We start from the raw sequence: 13,320 nt of genomic DNA on the forward strand, positions 1-13,320 counted from the left end.
AACTAGATTTACAGAAACGTTGCATCACCTTTTTTCAACGAAGCCCCATCTTCATTCCAGTAAGAATTAAAAAAAGATAAATGACCAAATCTGTTGTAACTTTTGAAATTGCGTCTTCTTGAAGGACTCCATTGCGTATATGTTTTCAGAGCCTTTGAGACAAAGTCAAAGGTTGGGGTTTGGTAAGTAACAGTTAATAACCATTTGATTACCATCATCTACGTCAGCGACACATTTAGCCTGCAAACAGGTTGGACTGGTTAGAGAATGTTATGAATGAAGTAAGGAGGCTGTGACAGTAAATCAGACACACACTCTCAGGAACAGACGGAGAGAATGAAGAGTGTTTTCTATTTGTTTACTTTTCTTCAGTGTTTTGAAAAATATGATATGGATGTGAGTGAAGCAGGTAAGAATCTTTACCCACAAATTAAATGTAATTATTGTGACATACTGCACTGTAAAAAGGTAAAATACTGGCAGCTGTGGTTGCCAGTACTTCAATGTGAAAAATTAACAATGTATAAAGCATCACGGTATGGTGGTTTCTTTGCAACCGTAGATTTCACAGTTGAGAACTGTTTTTTGACAGTGACAAACAGTTTTTGTTGTTTTTTACAAATTTTGAATGAAAAAAATACAGGGCTGGCTCTTAAATGTATAATAAGTTATATTTCCGTTGCCAGCACAATGGTCCGTATATTTAACAGTAACCAAATGTATTTTTCTTAAATTATAAATGCAAAAATGATGGTATTGATTGTTGTTCATATTACAGTGTATTTCTGTAATCAGTACAATGTTTAGTACAATTAACAATGACTAAATGTATTTTTTTCCAAGAAATAAATGCAGAAATTATTGTTTGGGCTGATACACATTTACGGTGTTTCACTGTCATAGAAACTGAATTTAACCTGTTTAGAATTAACGATCTCTTACTGTAGTGATTTGCAGACATTTGTTACAGTGTGGTTGGAGTTCTCACCGGGCTTGTGTTTGTAAAGGTTTACCCTAAAACATGAATGTGTCTGAGGAGAAAGAGCACGGCGTCTCTGCCTCTGAGCAACATGACAGCCGGACTAGAGACAGGAGGTGAGATGCACTTTTCTCTCTGTTTATGACTGTTTGTCTTCTCAGGGCTGTAAAATGTAACTTGTACTCTCTATGTTGTGTTGAAGCCCAGTGAAGCAGGAGAGACCAGAGTCATATGGACCCAGCTGTTTGTCCATGAAGAGTGGCCGGTCTATTAGTGAACCTCCAGAATTCAAGAATGGAGGGCCGATTGTTGAGCCAAGGTAAGAATTTAAAGTTTGTTATCGCAGTTGACCTGTATTATAGCTGATTTAAAGTGAGCACAGAGAAACTTTCTGCTTCTGCAGATTCATGTGAACAGCCTCTTAGTGTTAAACTGTGCTCATTTATCATTCTGCACAGTGAAGCTTTTTGTAAATTTTGGTCTATTTTGTTTCCATAACTCGTCTTCTTTCAGACTAGTGGAAAGAAAACATCCATAATACACATTCAGTTAATTTTACCACATTCACCTGTAGTCCTAAATTTGACTGTATTAAATTCAAACCTGACTTTATCCAATGTTCACTTTTCTGTTCTGGAAATTAGCAAATTAGCACAAATTTGATGAGATAAATCCTCATTTGTACATTATAACATACATTTTCAGACAGCTTTAATACAAACAAATCTACTGGGGAAGCTTCATGGTGATCCATCTATTAGTTCAAATGTTTTAATAACTTATAATAAGCACTTCATCCTGCTGGTAACAACATACCTAATTGTTAAGTAGGCAGTGTGCAGTACATACAGTACGAGGATGTAACATGAAGTACGATTTCGAACACAACATCTGCATTCCTACCTGAGGTGACTTCAACAAAGCCGTATTATTTTAGTCGTCAGTTACTGGAAGGTACCTGCTGTCGGTCAACATTCTTCAGAAAAAACGAACGTTCATTTCCTCCAACAATTCAAAGTACGGGTTAATCGTCTTTTGCAAAGGTTGAGTGGGGGGAGATAATGGATGGATTTGTCAGGTGGACTGAAGATTGCAGACTTTAAAAAATTGAAATCAAATGTTTTTCACTCAAGACATCCACAAATACACAGCAGAATACAACACATCTGTGTGTGTGTGTGTGTGTGTGTGTGTGTGTGTGTGTGTGTGTGTGTGTGTATGTGTGTGCATGTGCGTGTGTATGTGTGTGAAATGACCTCATGTTTTCTGGGTCTGCAGACCTCACCGGAAGAGGTCAGAGGTTCTCAGTGAACGGCCTGACCTGAAGCACCATCAAAACCTGGTCTCTGTTTTCATGGTATGGAAAAGCACAAAAGCACTTTTTACTTTTACTTTTCAAACATTGAACCTTTGTGTTCGGAAATTGTACGCTCTGATTTTATATGAACATTTCTGTGTTTCTGTCGGATTTAAATACACACTTTCAACATTTTCAAGATCAACTAAAGAAGACTGAACTTCTTTTGTTCGTCTTTCTTTAGCACTGTCACTCAAAGGCATCCTCTGCCTGGAAAGCACCATGCAATCCAACCTGTTAAATCACATCGTGACAATCAGATACTGGTCACAAATTGGCTGAGCTGCAAGTTGATTATGTGCTAATGTGATACGGTTCATAGCGGTTGTGAAAAGCAGGTGTCACATGATGTGGCAGCTGTATTCATTCTCTATCAGCTGATAAACAACAGTAGGTATTTGGGCTGCAGTCAGTGCAGCAGTTGCAATAATAAAAACATTTATATTTATTTAATAATATTTTTTGCTCACTTGGGCCTGAGGAACAAGCTTTGAGAAGGTGATGATGGTGAACTTGTTCGCAAACATTTGCTTTTTTACGGAGCATCATGATCTTTCATTTTTGAGTTGAGTTTATTTCCACCTGGTGAATGTAAGTTCAATCATCACTCTCTTTTAGCTCTGTTTTTGGTCTCAACCTATCTTATACAGCTGCCTCCTACAGCCAGAAGACAAAGCTATAATAGCAGTGAAAGTGAACTAAAGCAGTTCATTTGTGTTGTAAAACCAAAACAATGAAATGAAGGACACTGTGAAAGTTCTGCATGGTACCAAAGAAATCCAGGGCTGAATTTAGATTTGCATTAATTGACCCTTTGCTAAATCCCGCCCCTAAAACAAATACTGGCCAATCATAGCGTAGCATCGTCCAGCTCTGACAACTATCCGTCTCTGCTCCATTAACTCTCATCAATGGTTTCAGATGTTCTTCATGTTCAGGCTGGTTTGGTGGATTTGGAGCTCTTCGTGGTTAAACGTTGTGTAATAGTGATACTCGTTACCTGGAGAGGTTGGGAGGAGATACACGTTTATAAAACGTTACGTTTCTACGTAAAAACCTGTGGAGCTAACATAGTATGGTAGCACATCAATAACTAGCATTAGCACTTCTAAGCTTATTTTCTGTGATCAGTGTAGCATTACAGCAGGCTAACTAGAGAGCTATCCGCTTTAGCTAGCTAGCAGGCTAGCTTGTTAATTCCAACATGCTTTAATGCTATATTGATGGTCTTCATGTTATAGTTTTTAGATGAGTCGGCTATCAGCAGAGCCAGGTGGATATGATGTTTATTTCCATCATTGTGAGAACATTTTAAATGGTACTTTTTACTCTTTCAGCTTCTTGAAGAAAACATTGTGACTTTTGTCAAGGACGAGCTCAAGAAGTTCAAGAAAGTTCTGGGTCCAGAAGAGGGGCTGAAAGAAGATGATGACGTTATGGGTGGTGAAGATGACGAGCAAAGAAACAGCAACAGACATGCAGTTCTGAAACTCGCACTGAACTTCCTGAGGAACATGAAGCAGAAGCAGCTGGCTGACTCTCTGCAGAGCAGTAAGATGCTTTTATAGAATTACATACCGCTTCTGGAAATATGTACTTTTTCTATTAGATCTATTGAACTCCAGATCTGAACCAACATTAGCCTAATGTCTGAATAATTTGTTCAAAATGTGAGGTTGGTGAGTAGTTTTCACTATGCATAATTATTGCAGATTAAGGTAATTTGTGTGTTGAGAAATGTATGCATTCGTCAAAAGGTGTAATTTTACATATGTACTGCAACATCCATTGACCATCTTTCCTGTTACTTCCTCAGAAACTCATGCTGCGATTTGCCAACGTAAACTAAAGTCTAAACTGAAGAACAAGTTTCAGTGTTTGTTTGAAGGAATTGCCAAAGCAGGAAACCCAACACTTCTAAATCAGATCTACACCAAACTCTACATCACAGAGGGAGGGAGTGGAGAGGTCAACGATCAACATGAGGTCAGACAGATAGAAGCAGCATCCCGAAAAACGGCAGGTTCAGAAAGAACAATCGGATGTGGGGATATATTTAAACCTTTACCCGGAAGAGATGAACCAGTCAGAACTCTGGTGACAAAGGGAGTGGCCGGCATTGGGAAAACAGTCCTAACGCAGAAGTACATCCTGGACTGGGCTGAAGACAAAGACAACAACAGTATACAGTTCATCTTTCCATTCTCTTTCCGAGAGCTAAACCTGCTGAAAGCAAAAGAATACAGTTTGGTGGAACTTCTTCATCAACTCTTTACTGAAACCAAAGAAGCAGGAATCTGCAGATTTGAAAAGTTCCAGGTTCTGTTCATCTTTGACGGTCTGGACGAGTGTCGACCTCCTCTGGACTTCCACAGCAACAAGATCCTAACTGACGTTACAGAGTCAACTTCAGTCGCAGTGCTGCTGACAAACCTCATTAGAGGTAAACTGCTTCCCTCTGCTCGCCTCTGGATAACCACAAGACCTGCAGCAGCCAATCAGATCCCTCCTGAATGCATTGATATGGTGACAGAGGTGAGAGGGTTCAGTGACCCACAGAAGGAGGAGTACTTCAGAAAGAGATTCAGAGACAATGAGCACGGCGGCAGAATCATCTCCCACATCGAGGAGTCACGAAGCCTCCACATCATGTGCCACATCCCGGTCTTCTGCTGGATCACTGCTACAGTCCTGGACCATGTGTTGAGAATCAGAGAGAGAGCGGAGCTGCCCAAGACCCTGACTGAGATGTACATCCACTTCCTGGTGGTTCAGACCAAACAAGGGAATGCAAAGTATCACAGCAGTGTGTCGACAGATCCAGTCTGGAACACAGAGACCAAGAAGACCATTCTCACTCTGGGAAAACTGGCTTTTGAGCAGCTAGAGAAAGGAAACCTCATCTTTTATGAAGCCGACCTGAAAGAGTGTGGCGTTGACATGGAAGCTGCCTGCATCCACTCTGGACTATTCTCAGAGATCTTCAAAGAGGAGCATGGGCTGAGCCAGGACAAGGTATTCTGCTTTGTCCATCTGAGCGTTCAGGAGTTTCTGGCTGCACTTTATGTCTTCGTGACGTTCATCAACACCGGCATCGATCTCCTGAGAAGAAGAAGCCGGTTCTCCTCAGTACAGCTTGTGCCATTACAACTCGATATCAAATTCAAACACCTCTACCAGATTGCAGTGGACAAGGCTTTCGAGAGTCCAAATGGACACTTGGACTTGTTTGTCCGCTTCCTCCTGGGCCTTTCACAGGAGACCAATCAGACTCTCCTACGAGGCCTGCTGAAAACCACAGGAAGTAAACAAGAAGTCAAAGAGATCTTAGTGCAGTATATCAAAAAGAAGATCAAGGCCAATCCGTCTCCAGAGAAGAGCATCAACCTGTTCCACTGTCTGAATGAGCTGGATGAATGAGCTGGATGACCATTCTTTAGTGGATGAGATCCAACAGTACCTGAGATCAGGACGTCTCCTTGGAAACAAACTCTCTCCCTCTCAGTGGTCAGCGCTCGTCTTCATCTTACTGTCATCACAAAAGGATCTAGACGTGTTTGATCTGAGGAAATTCTCAGCTTCAGAGGAAGGTTTTCTGAGGCTTCTGCCAGTGGTCAAAGCATCCAAAACAGCTCGGTAGGTGTTCATATACATGAAAGCATAAAATGTGTTGAAAATGCTCATTTCTGTGGCAGAGTTCAAACTACTTTTTCTTCTTCAGGCTGAGAGGCTGTAACCTCTCACGGGAAAGCTGTGAAGCTCTGGCCACAGTTTTCATCACCAAGAAATCTAGTCTGAGAGAGCTGGACCTGAGTAACAATGACCTGCAGGATTTAGGTGTAAAGATGCTGTCAGCTGGACTCAGGAGTCCGCACTGTAGACTGGAGATTCTCAGGTCAGTCTTTGTTAAATAGTTTATCATTTGAATGGATTAATAACCATTCAGATTCACGTTATTTTTGAAGATTACTGATCTCTTGGGGAGGCTCATGGTGCTAAATCCAAAAATATTACAAAAAGTTTCTGACCAGCTGACCCTTTGCTGAGTCCCGTCCTCAAATGCAGACTGGCCGACCATAGCGTAGCATCGTCCAGCAACTATCCGTCTCTGCTCCACAGACTCTCATCAATGGTTTAAGATGTTCTTCATGTTCAGGCTGGTTTAGTGGATTTGGAGCTCGTCATAGTTAAACGTTGTGTAGTAGTGATAATTGTTACCTGCAGAGGTTAGAAGGAGATATACACGTTTATGAAACGTTACGTTTCTACGTAAAAGCCTGTGGAGCTAACGTTAGCAGAGTACATTAACACATCATTAACTAGCATTAGCGCTTCTATGCTACACTAGCTACTGAAGGTATACTGAACGTTTACACACGCTGCTTTTGATTTTTATGTGAATAAAGACATACCCGGCTTTACAGGAATAGTATGGTTTCTTAATTTCATTGTCTTCTGTCTGGATCTCCAGGTGATGTGCTGGTTCACTTTTACACTCATCTGTAGCTTTAGCTTCTATCTTTATCTTTTTTACCTGTTTTCACTGCGGAATCATTTTGACATCCTGGAAATATCAATCAAAACCATATTTTAGACCCTTCTGTCTTGCTTCTCTCTGAAATTGCCTTTTCTGGTTTTACAAAAATGTGATATTTATTCTGGGGTTGCAGTTAGTGACAGTGTGGGCTCCACGGTAACGTAGCTCTAACTGCTCGGTGGAGTGGCGGGGCCTAATCAAGGGTCAGTTGAGCTGAGCACAGTTTGACAGAAAGTCATACATTTTGTTAAAATGAGGGTAAGAGGAAGCATGAAATTTCCAAGCAGATTGTTGCAGGGTCGGAATTAATAATTAATGAAGGTGTGAATCTATTATGAAGCTTTTGATGTGTTTACAGGCTTTCGGAGTGTCAGGTCACAGAGATAGGCTGCACTTTTCTGGCTTCAGCTCTCATGTCCAACACCTCCCATCTGAGAGAGCTGGACCTGAGCTTCAACCATCCTGGAGACTCAGGATTGACGCTGCTGCGTGCTGGACTGGTTGACCCCCGCTGGAAACTGGAAACTCTCAAGTAGCATAGATTATATACTTGTGCAAATACATTATGGTTGTTGTATATATGTGCATGTGTTAGAGTGCTTTCACACCTAAACTGCTTGGTAAGTACGGTTCATTTGGACTGTCAATTAAACCAAGATGCGGCACAAGTAGCCGAACCGAGGCCGCCTAAAAAGGTGGATCTCGATCCGCTTCTTAGCTGAATCTGCTGAGTTTGTGGTGAGAAAACCAACAAACCAACAACAAGACTTTATGATAGCAGATATGTGATTTTAGCACGATTTCAAAAGTGTCATAACCCGGCTCCTAGGCCATGACAAATACGGCAGAGACACAACAAATGATGTTAACGTAAAATGTTTATTTGACTAAATAAAGAAATAGTTAAGTTTATGAAGTGTGTCAATCAATAACATCAGTAGTGTCAACGTGAATGCGTGTGGAATGAAGTGTGGGTGTTGTCAGCGAAACCAAAGGAAACCAAAACCAAAATAACCGGCAGCAACTGGCTGGGATCACTCCACGTACGCCGGAGAGTAAACCTGCCCCGAGCAACGCTAGAGCAGGGTTTTTATGCCCTCCCTGTTCCCGGACCAGGTGCTCTGCATCAGGTAATCTGCTCTCTAGGGACAGAGGGACAAAAGCATACTTGCAGTGATTAGAGACAGGGGCCGTCACAAAAGCTTAACAACAAATAAATTATTCGCACTATGCGTTCGCACCAGTCATCTTGGAGCATGTAAAGGGGCTTTTGTACAGTTCTACCTGTTAGTCACTATTCATTTATAACATGCAGTTGATTTTCACTCTAAGGATATTGATAATGCTTATATCTATTTTTTGTGAGCTATTTGTGACACCAAAGAACATAAATATACAAATCAGAAGCATTAAAGTGCTGCATAAACTTCCGCCAGTCACCAGAATTTGATTTCCCGTTGTGGGTCCTGATGACGCAAGATGAAAATTGCCATAACTGTCCGATCCACGAGTTACCTGTCAACTTCATGTTTTTTCCCTTGGTCCAAACCAAATGAACCCAACTACAGGTGTGAAAGCAAACTTAGTGTCTGTTTTGATTCGTCTTTCTCTGCCATTCACAAGTCTCTACCTTTTCCCACAGGATTGATCATTGTGGAAAGTGTCGGCTGAACCCACCACCTCTTAGGTGTAAGTTAAACCTTTCTAGCGTCACTGATCTGGTTGACTAAAACCTCATGTGATAAAGATCACTTTCTTGCAGAGAATAAGATGAGGTTTAAATTGACCTCTAATGTGTGTACGGTAATTATAAAGCTACAACAAGAAGAATTAGCTTAGCATGAAGACTGGTTTCGTCCAAAGGTAATAAAGACGTTATATTTCTACCCATACTAATTAGAAGCGAATGACATATAATGTACATCTAACCAACGTCATTTTCAATCAACATGGAAGCTGCGTTGGTGATTTCAAAGGGCAGTCAACTTAACGCTGTGTTTTTGTGTCTTATGTCCTCCATCAGATTTCTGTGAGCTTTCACTGGACCCAACCACAGCAGACCGAAACCTCTCACTCTCCGACGACAACAGAGGAGTGATGGTGGTGAAAGAGAAGCAGCCGTATCCCGATCATCCGGAGAGATTTGACAGCTGGAGACAGCTGCTGTGTAGAGAAGGTCTGACTGGGCGTTGTTACTGGGAGGTCCAGTGGAGAGGAAGGGTTCATATCGGAGTGACATACAGAGGAATCAACAGGAGAGGAGACGGTGATGACTGCTGTATCGGATGGAACGATCAGTCCTGGAGTCTGTTCTGCTCGGCTCAGGGTTACACGGCCTGGCACGATAACAAACCAGAAGACATAGCTACTGGCCCGCCGTCTGACTCCAACAGAGTAGCAGTGTATCTGGACTGGCCTGCCGGCACCGTGTCCTTCTACTGTCTCCCCTCCGTTGTCTCTTCGATCAAACAGATCCACCTCCACACCTTCCGCTGCACTTTCACTGGAGCCCTCTACCCTGCGTTTGGGTTTGGACGAATGGACCTCGGCACTGACTCGAGATTGTCACCATCCTCAGTTTATCTGTCACAGATTGAAGACTAAATGTGTCTTCCTGTGAAGAACAGTGGTTCCCAAACTGGGGGGCCTTAAGACAGACTAAAGCCCTGATCAGACAGGAGTGCGTTTTAGCAGCCTAAAACTTTTTGTGATTGTTCTCAATGAGAGTGAAGCGTTTTGCGTATTACTTCTGCGTAGCTGAGCGCCTCACGTTTTTCCGCTCTCTGCTCCTTGTATTTTTGCAAGAGAGCCCCTAACAACACCTCTAACGGAAAAAAATTAACCGGGTTTTTATTTTTATCATTGTGGCGATGATACCCGGAGCTAAATGACTTTACCCGCCGTGGTTACTGTAACCAATGATTCACAGCAATTGGAAATAACTATGTTTTCATTCGAGTATAATCACCTGAACCTAAGAATCGTTGTACTATATATATTATGAGCTACATAAGGAGCAGGTCCGTTGCCGCTACGTTTCTACAGTAGCCCAGAACGGACAAACCAAACACTGAATCAAGAGAAAAGCTTTCACGCTTTTACGTTACCGTAAGGTCACTTTAGTTCTCCAACGTGCTTTGAAAGGCAGGAGTGAGCAGAGGAGTATTCAGATTCCACTAAATCTTACTAACAGCTCCTTTAAAATGTCATTGTGGTAATTACCTAACAACAACAACAACAACAACAACAAAAGACGCAGCAAATTGCAAAAACATTCTGTCTGATCGGGCAACTAAAAGGCAGTGCGGTGCGCCTCAAATCTTTCAACTGCAAAACGCTCTCTGTCTGATTATCACCATGGGGTGCAAATAAAGGTGCACCTCATTAAAACGTCAAAATCACTGTATGCATGTATATATATATATATATAGATATGTGTGTTATATGTATGTATATGGGTTTCCAGGGGCACAGTAGTTAGAAATTGTGACTGTAAGAACAAGTGATAGATCAAAGAAATGGGATACCAACAAAGAAGTCCGATACAACAGACCTGAGCACGTTAAAAGAACTAAAATCCGACTGTGTGAATCACCAAAATGCCACATCTGCAGGTGAAAACTGATGCACCAATAAGCTCAATAGACATCTCAGTATCACTCTTTAGCAGAGCTACTGAACACTACACAGAAGCAGTTGTCTGCTGTCTGTTGGGAGTGATTGATGCAGGCCTCAGACCAATGTTTTTCTAAGCCATTGGAGCATAATCAATGGCTGATTTTAGAAATGGATTGATAAAAAAATGCAATGGGAATTTGTGAAAGGACGTCACAGAGTGTCTTGTTGTAACTGCGTAGTCAACTGCTCCGCCCTGAGGTTGGATTGGGTGAGACAGTCAGAAACAACAACAGCTGGAGTTGTGTGCCGGCTGCAGGTTTTATATTACGTTGCATTATCGACTAAAATAGTAGCGACACATAATCTGATGTCTTCATTTAACAACTTGCAACAAAGAACGCCTTGAAAGACGTCTGGCATGTGTGGGAGCAGGGTTTACGCTGGACCTTTCTTTCACATCATGTCTAACGAAATGTTCTTTTTCAACCCAGATCTGTTGGCGTTTAGCCTTTCAAAAACAATGTTTGCACTGTCGTCACAAAAATGTCATAAACTATGCTTCATTCTGAAAAAACCCACATTCGGTAAAATCTAAAATGTAATCTCATTTTATATAAAAGCATTGAATCATTTAACCTTACATCATACTTTTTATTCATTGTTTAATATCCGTATTTATCTGCACAGCATTATAATCTGAAACTGCTGACTGAGTGATTATTTCTCCTTTTATTGATATTAGTTATACTGATACAAGAACTCTCAACTCTGTGAGGAAATGCTGACATGAGCACAAACAGTAACGGACGGATAGAAGGATTCATTTAAACTAACTATAGAAATGTGTTTATTTGCTACAACATGATTTAATGTCATGAATGTGTTGCTATTTCATTTGAAAAACTAACACGAATTAAAGATTCAACCAAACTGAAATATGTTGTTAGTGACGTTTAATTTGTACATTAAATTGAGTCTAACAAAGTGTGATAGTCTCAGTGTAGTTTAGTTTAAAACCATCCATCAGCTCTTTCCTACGCTCGGGGTTAATGATGTCCCAAACTAACATCATTATGAAATGTTATTGACTGATGTTCTCACTTCTAGCGTGGTGTATATACTATTGTATTGATCTAATGTATAATGATCAAGAGGGAGGAATGTAATGCTATTTTTACTTAGTATATGTTTCTACTTAGTATAGATATTTCTACATAGTATAGTATACGTAGTATAGTATATATACTTAGTTTACTCTGAACTCAGCTGAACTTCACAGTGTTAGCGTACAGGCCCAGATGTATCTTTCTTATTGTTGCAAAGAAGAGTTCCCTGTTGATAACAGAGATAACTGTAACTGTGTTGTACGGGAATGTTCCAGCCCCAAGGCCGTCGGGCCGCTTCTTCTGGTTGCTGGCCTTTTGTTTCTCATTGTTGTTTCCATCCGTCTGAGACCAAAATGTCTGCAACATCGGCCCCCACCGTCGCTCCTTCTGTATAAAGAAAGCGCGTTCACTCTACACCTGGTTCTTCCTCACTGAGACGTACGCACTCTGCTGTGATGACTGAACCTTCTCTGTGCAGAGAATAAATAAAAGACAACCTCTATAAAGGTAGGTAAAGTATTTACTTTATTTATTCATATAAAATAGTTATTATATTATATAATATTTGTATTATACATTATTGTTATTATCTGACCTCAGCATCCCTACCCCTCGTTATCCTACTTCAGGGTGGACTCTTCAAATTTTATGAATTATTGTTAAATTCTAATGAAGTCTCTCCTGATTGAAATATGGATCAAGCTCCGAAAATGCACTTCCTACGATGCAACGACAAAGAATTGTTCTCGAGACCCTCTGTGTCCGGCAAACATCGACATCTTTCAAACGCCCTGCCCCTTATAATGCAGGTTTCCATTCATATTCTGAGCCAATAGTCACGCAAGTCATTTTCTCAAGTCAGGCCACTTTGTTAAACAGCTATTATTCTGCTTTCTTGTAATCTTTTGTAGATCCCATTGTGTATGGTGTTATTTCGTGTTTTTGTACGGCTGCTACCTGAGGCAGGCTTCCTGGTAGGACAAAGGTCAAATAAAATAAATGATTATAAAAGCTTAGAAAAGGCAGTTTTTCCCTGGTACTACCAGGTTATCTGTATATTACCCAGCTGTTGGCTGCTGAGCTTGTCAGTGTCGTACAGCTCCTCACGCTGTTCAGACTTATCTTTAAGAGGTGGAACTGTAGAAAAACGTATTCAAACCACTGACTGCACCTCACGTTATGGGGCAGCGAGTCATCCGTGTCCTCCACACAGAGCTACTGTTTCATTTTGCTTCTTTACAGTTTAAAAAGGTTTTGATCACTTTTGGTTCTTTAGTTTGTTGTAGTTTTGGTATCTTAGTTCAAATGTGTCCATTCGGATGTCTGAGAGGATGACGTATGTTTGAACGGTCTTTCATGCTTGAGGTTGCAGAAAGTCCTCTTTACAAACAGATATAGTTTGTTTAAAGGGTTTGTTTAGAAGACGGAGAAGTTGGTGGTTTTAGGTGCACCGTCCTCATAATGAATCATAACACACATTGATGTTACACCTGATCAGAAATACTCCACATGTGTATTTAACTGTGCGGTAACAAGGGTCGCATGGACTCATTCATCATTTCATACACCCTCATTTAATGTGGCTGTTGGAACTTTGACGCAGTGTGACTGGAGGTGAGAGGCACATATGATTCCTGTCATTCATAAACACGTTGTGTTTTCAGTTACGCACGAGGCATGAATGACTAGTTTTAAAATTTCAAGTCACGCAAGTAAAAAATGG

General features: G+C 41.0%; 1 protein-coding gene across 1 annotated transcript; it reads left to right on the forward strand.

Moving 5' to 3' along the window:
- Positions 1-1,188: 1,188 nt before the first annotated feature.
- Positions 1,189-9,477, forward strand: LOC142934108 (protein NLRC3-like). The gene is given in 9 exon segments (XM_076078512.1): positions 1,189-1,298; positions 2,258-2,336; positions 3,674-3,887; positions 4,153-5,738; positions 5,740-5,972; positions 6,058-6,231; positions 7,232-7,405; positions 8,516-8,562; positions 8,897-9,477. Coding segments are annotated over 9 exon segments (3,156 nt in total). The 5' UTR covers positions 1,189-1,230.
- Positions 9,478-13,320: the final 3,843 nt, after the last annotated feature.

Source organism: Anarhichas minor, unplaced genomic scaffold (genome assembly GCF_050575085.1).
Source record: "Anarhichas minor isolate MPS153535 unplaced genomic scaffold, ASM5057508v1 ptg000067l, whole genome shotgun sequence".
Lineage (NCBI taxonomy): Eukaryota > Metazoa > Chordata > Actinopteri > Perciformes > Anarhichadidae > Anarhichas > Anarhichas minor.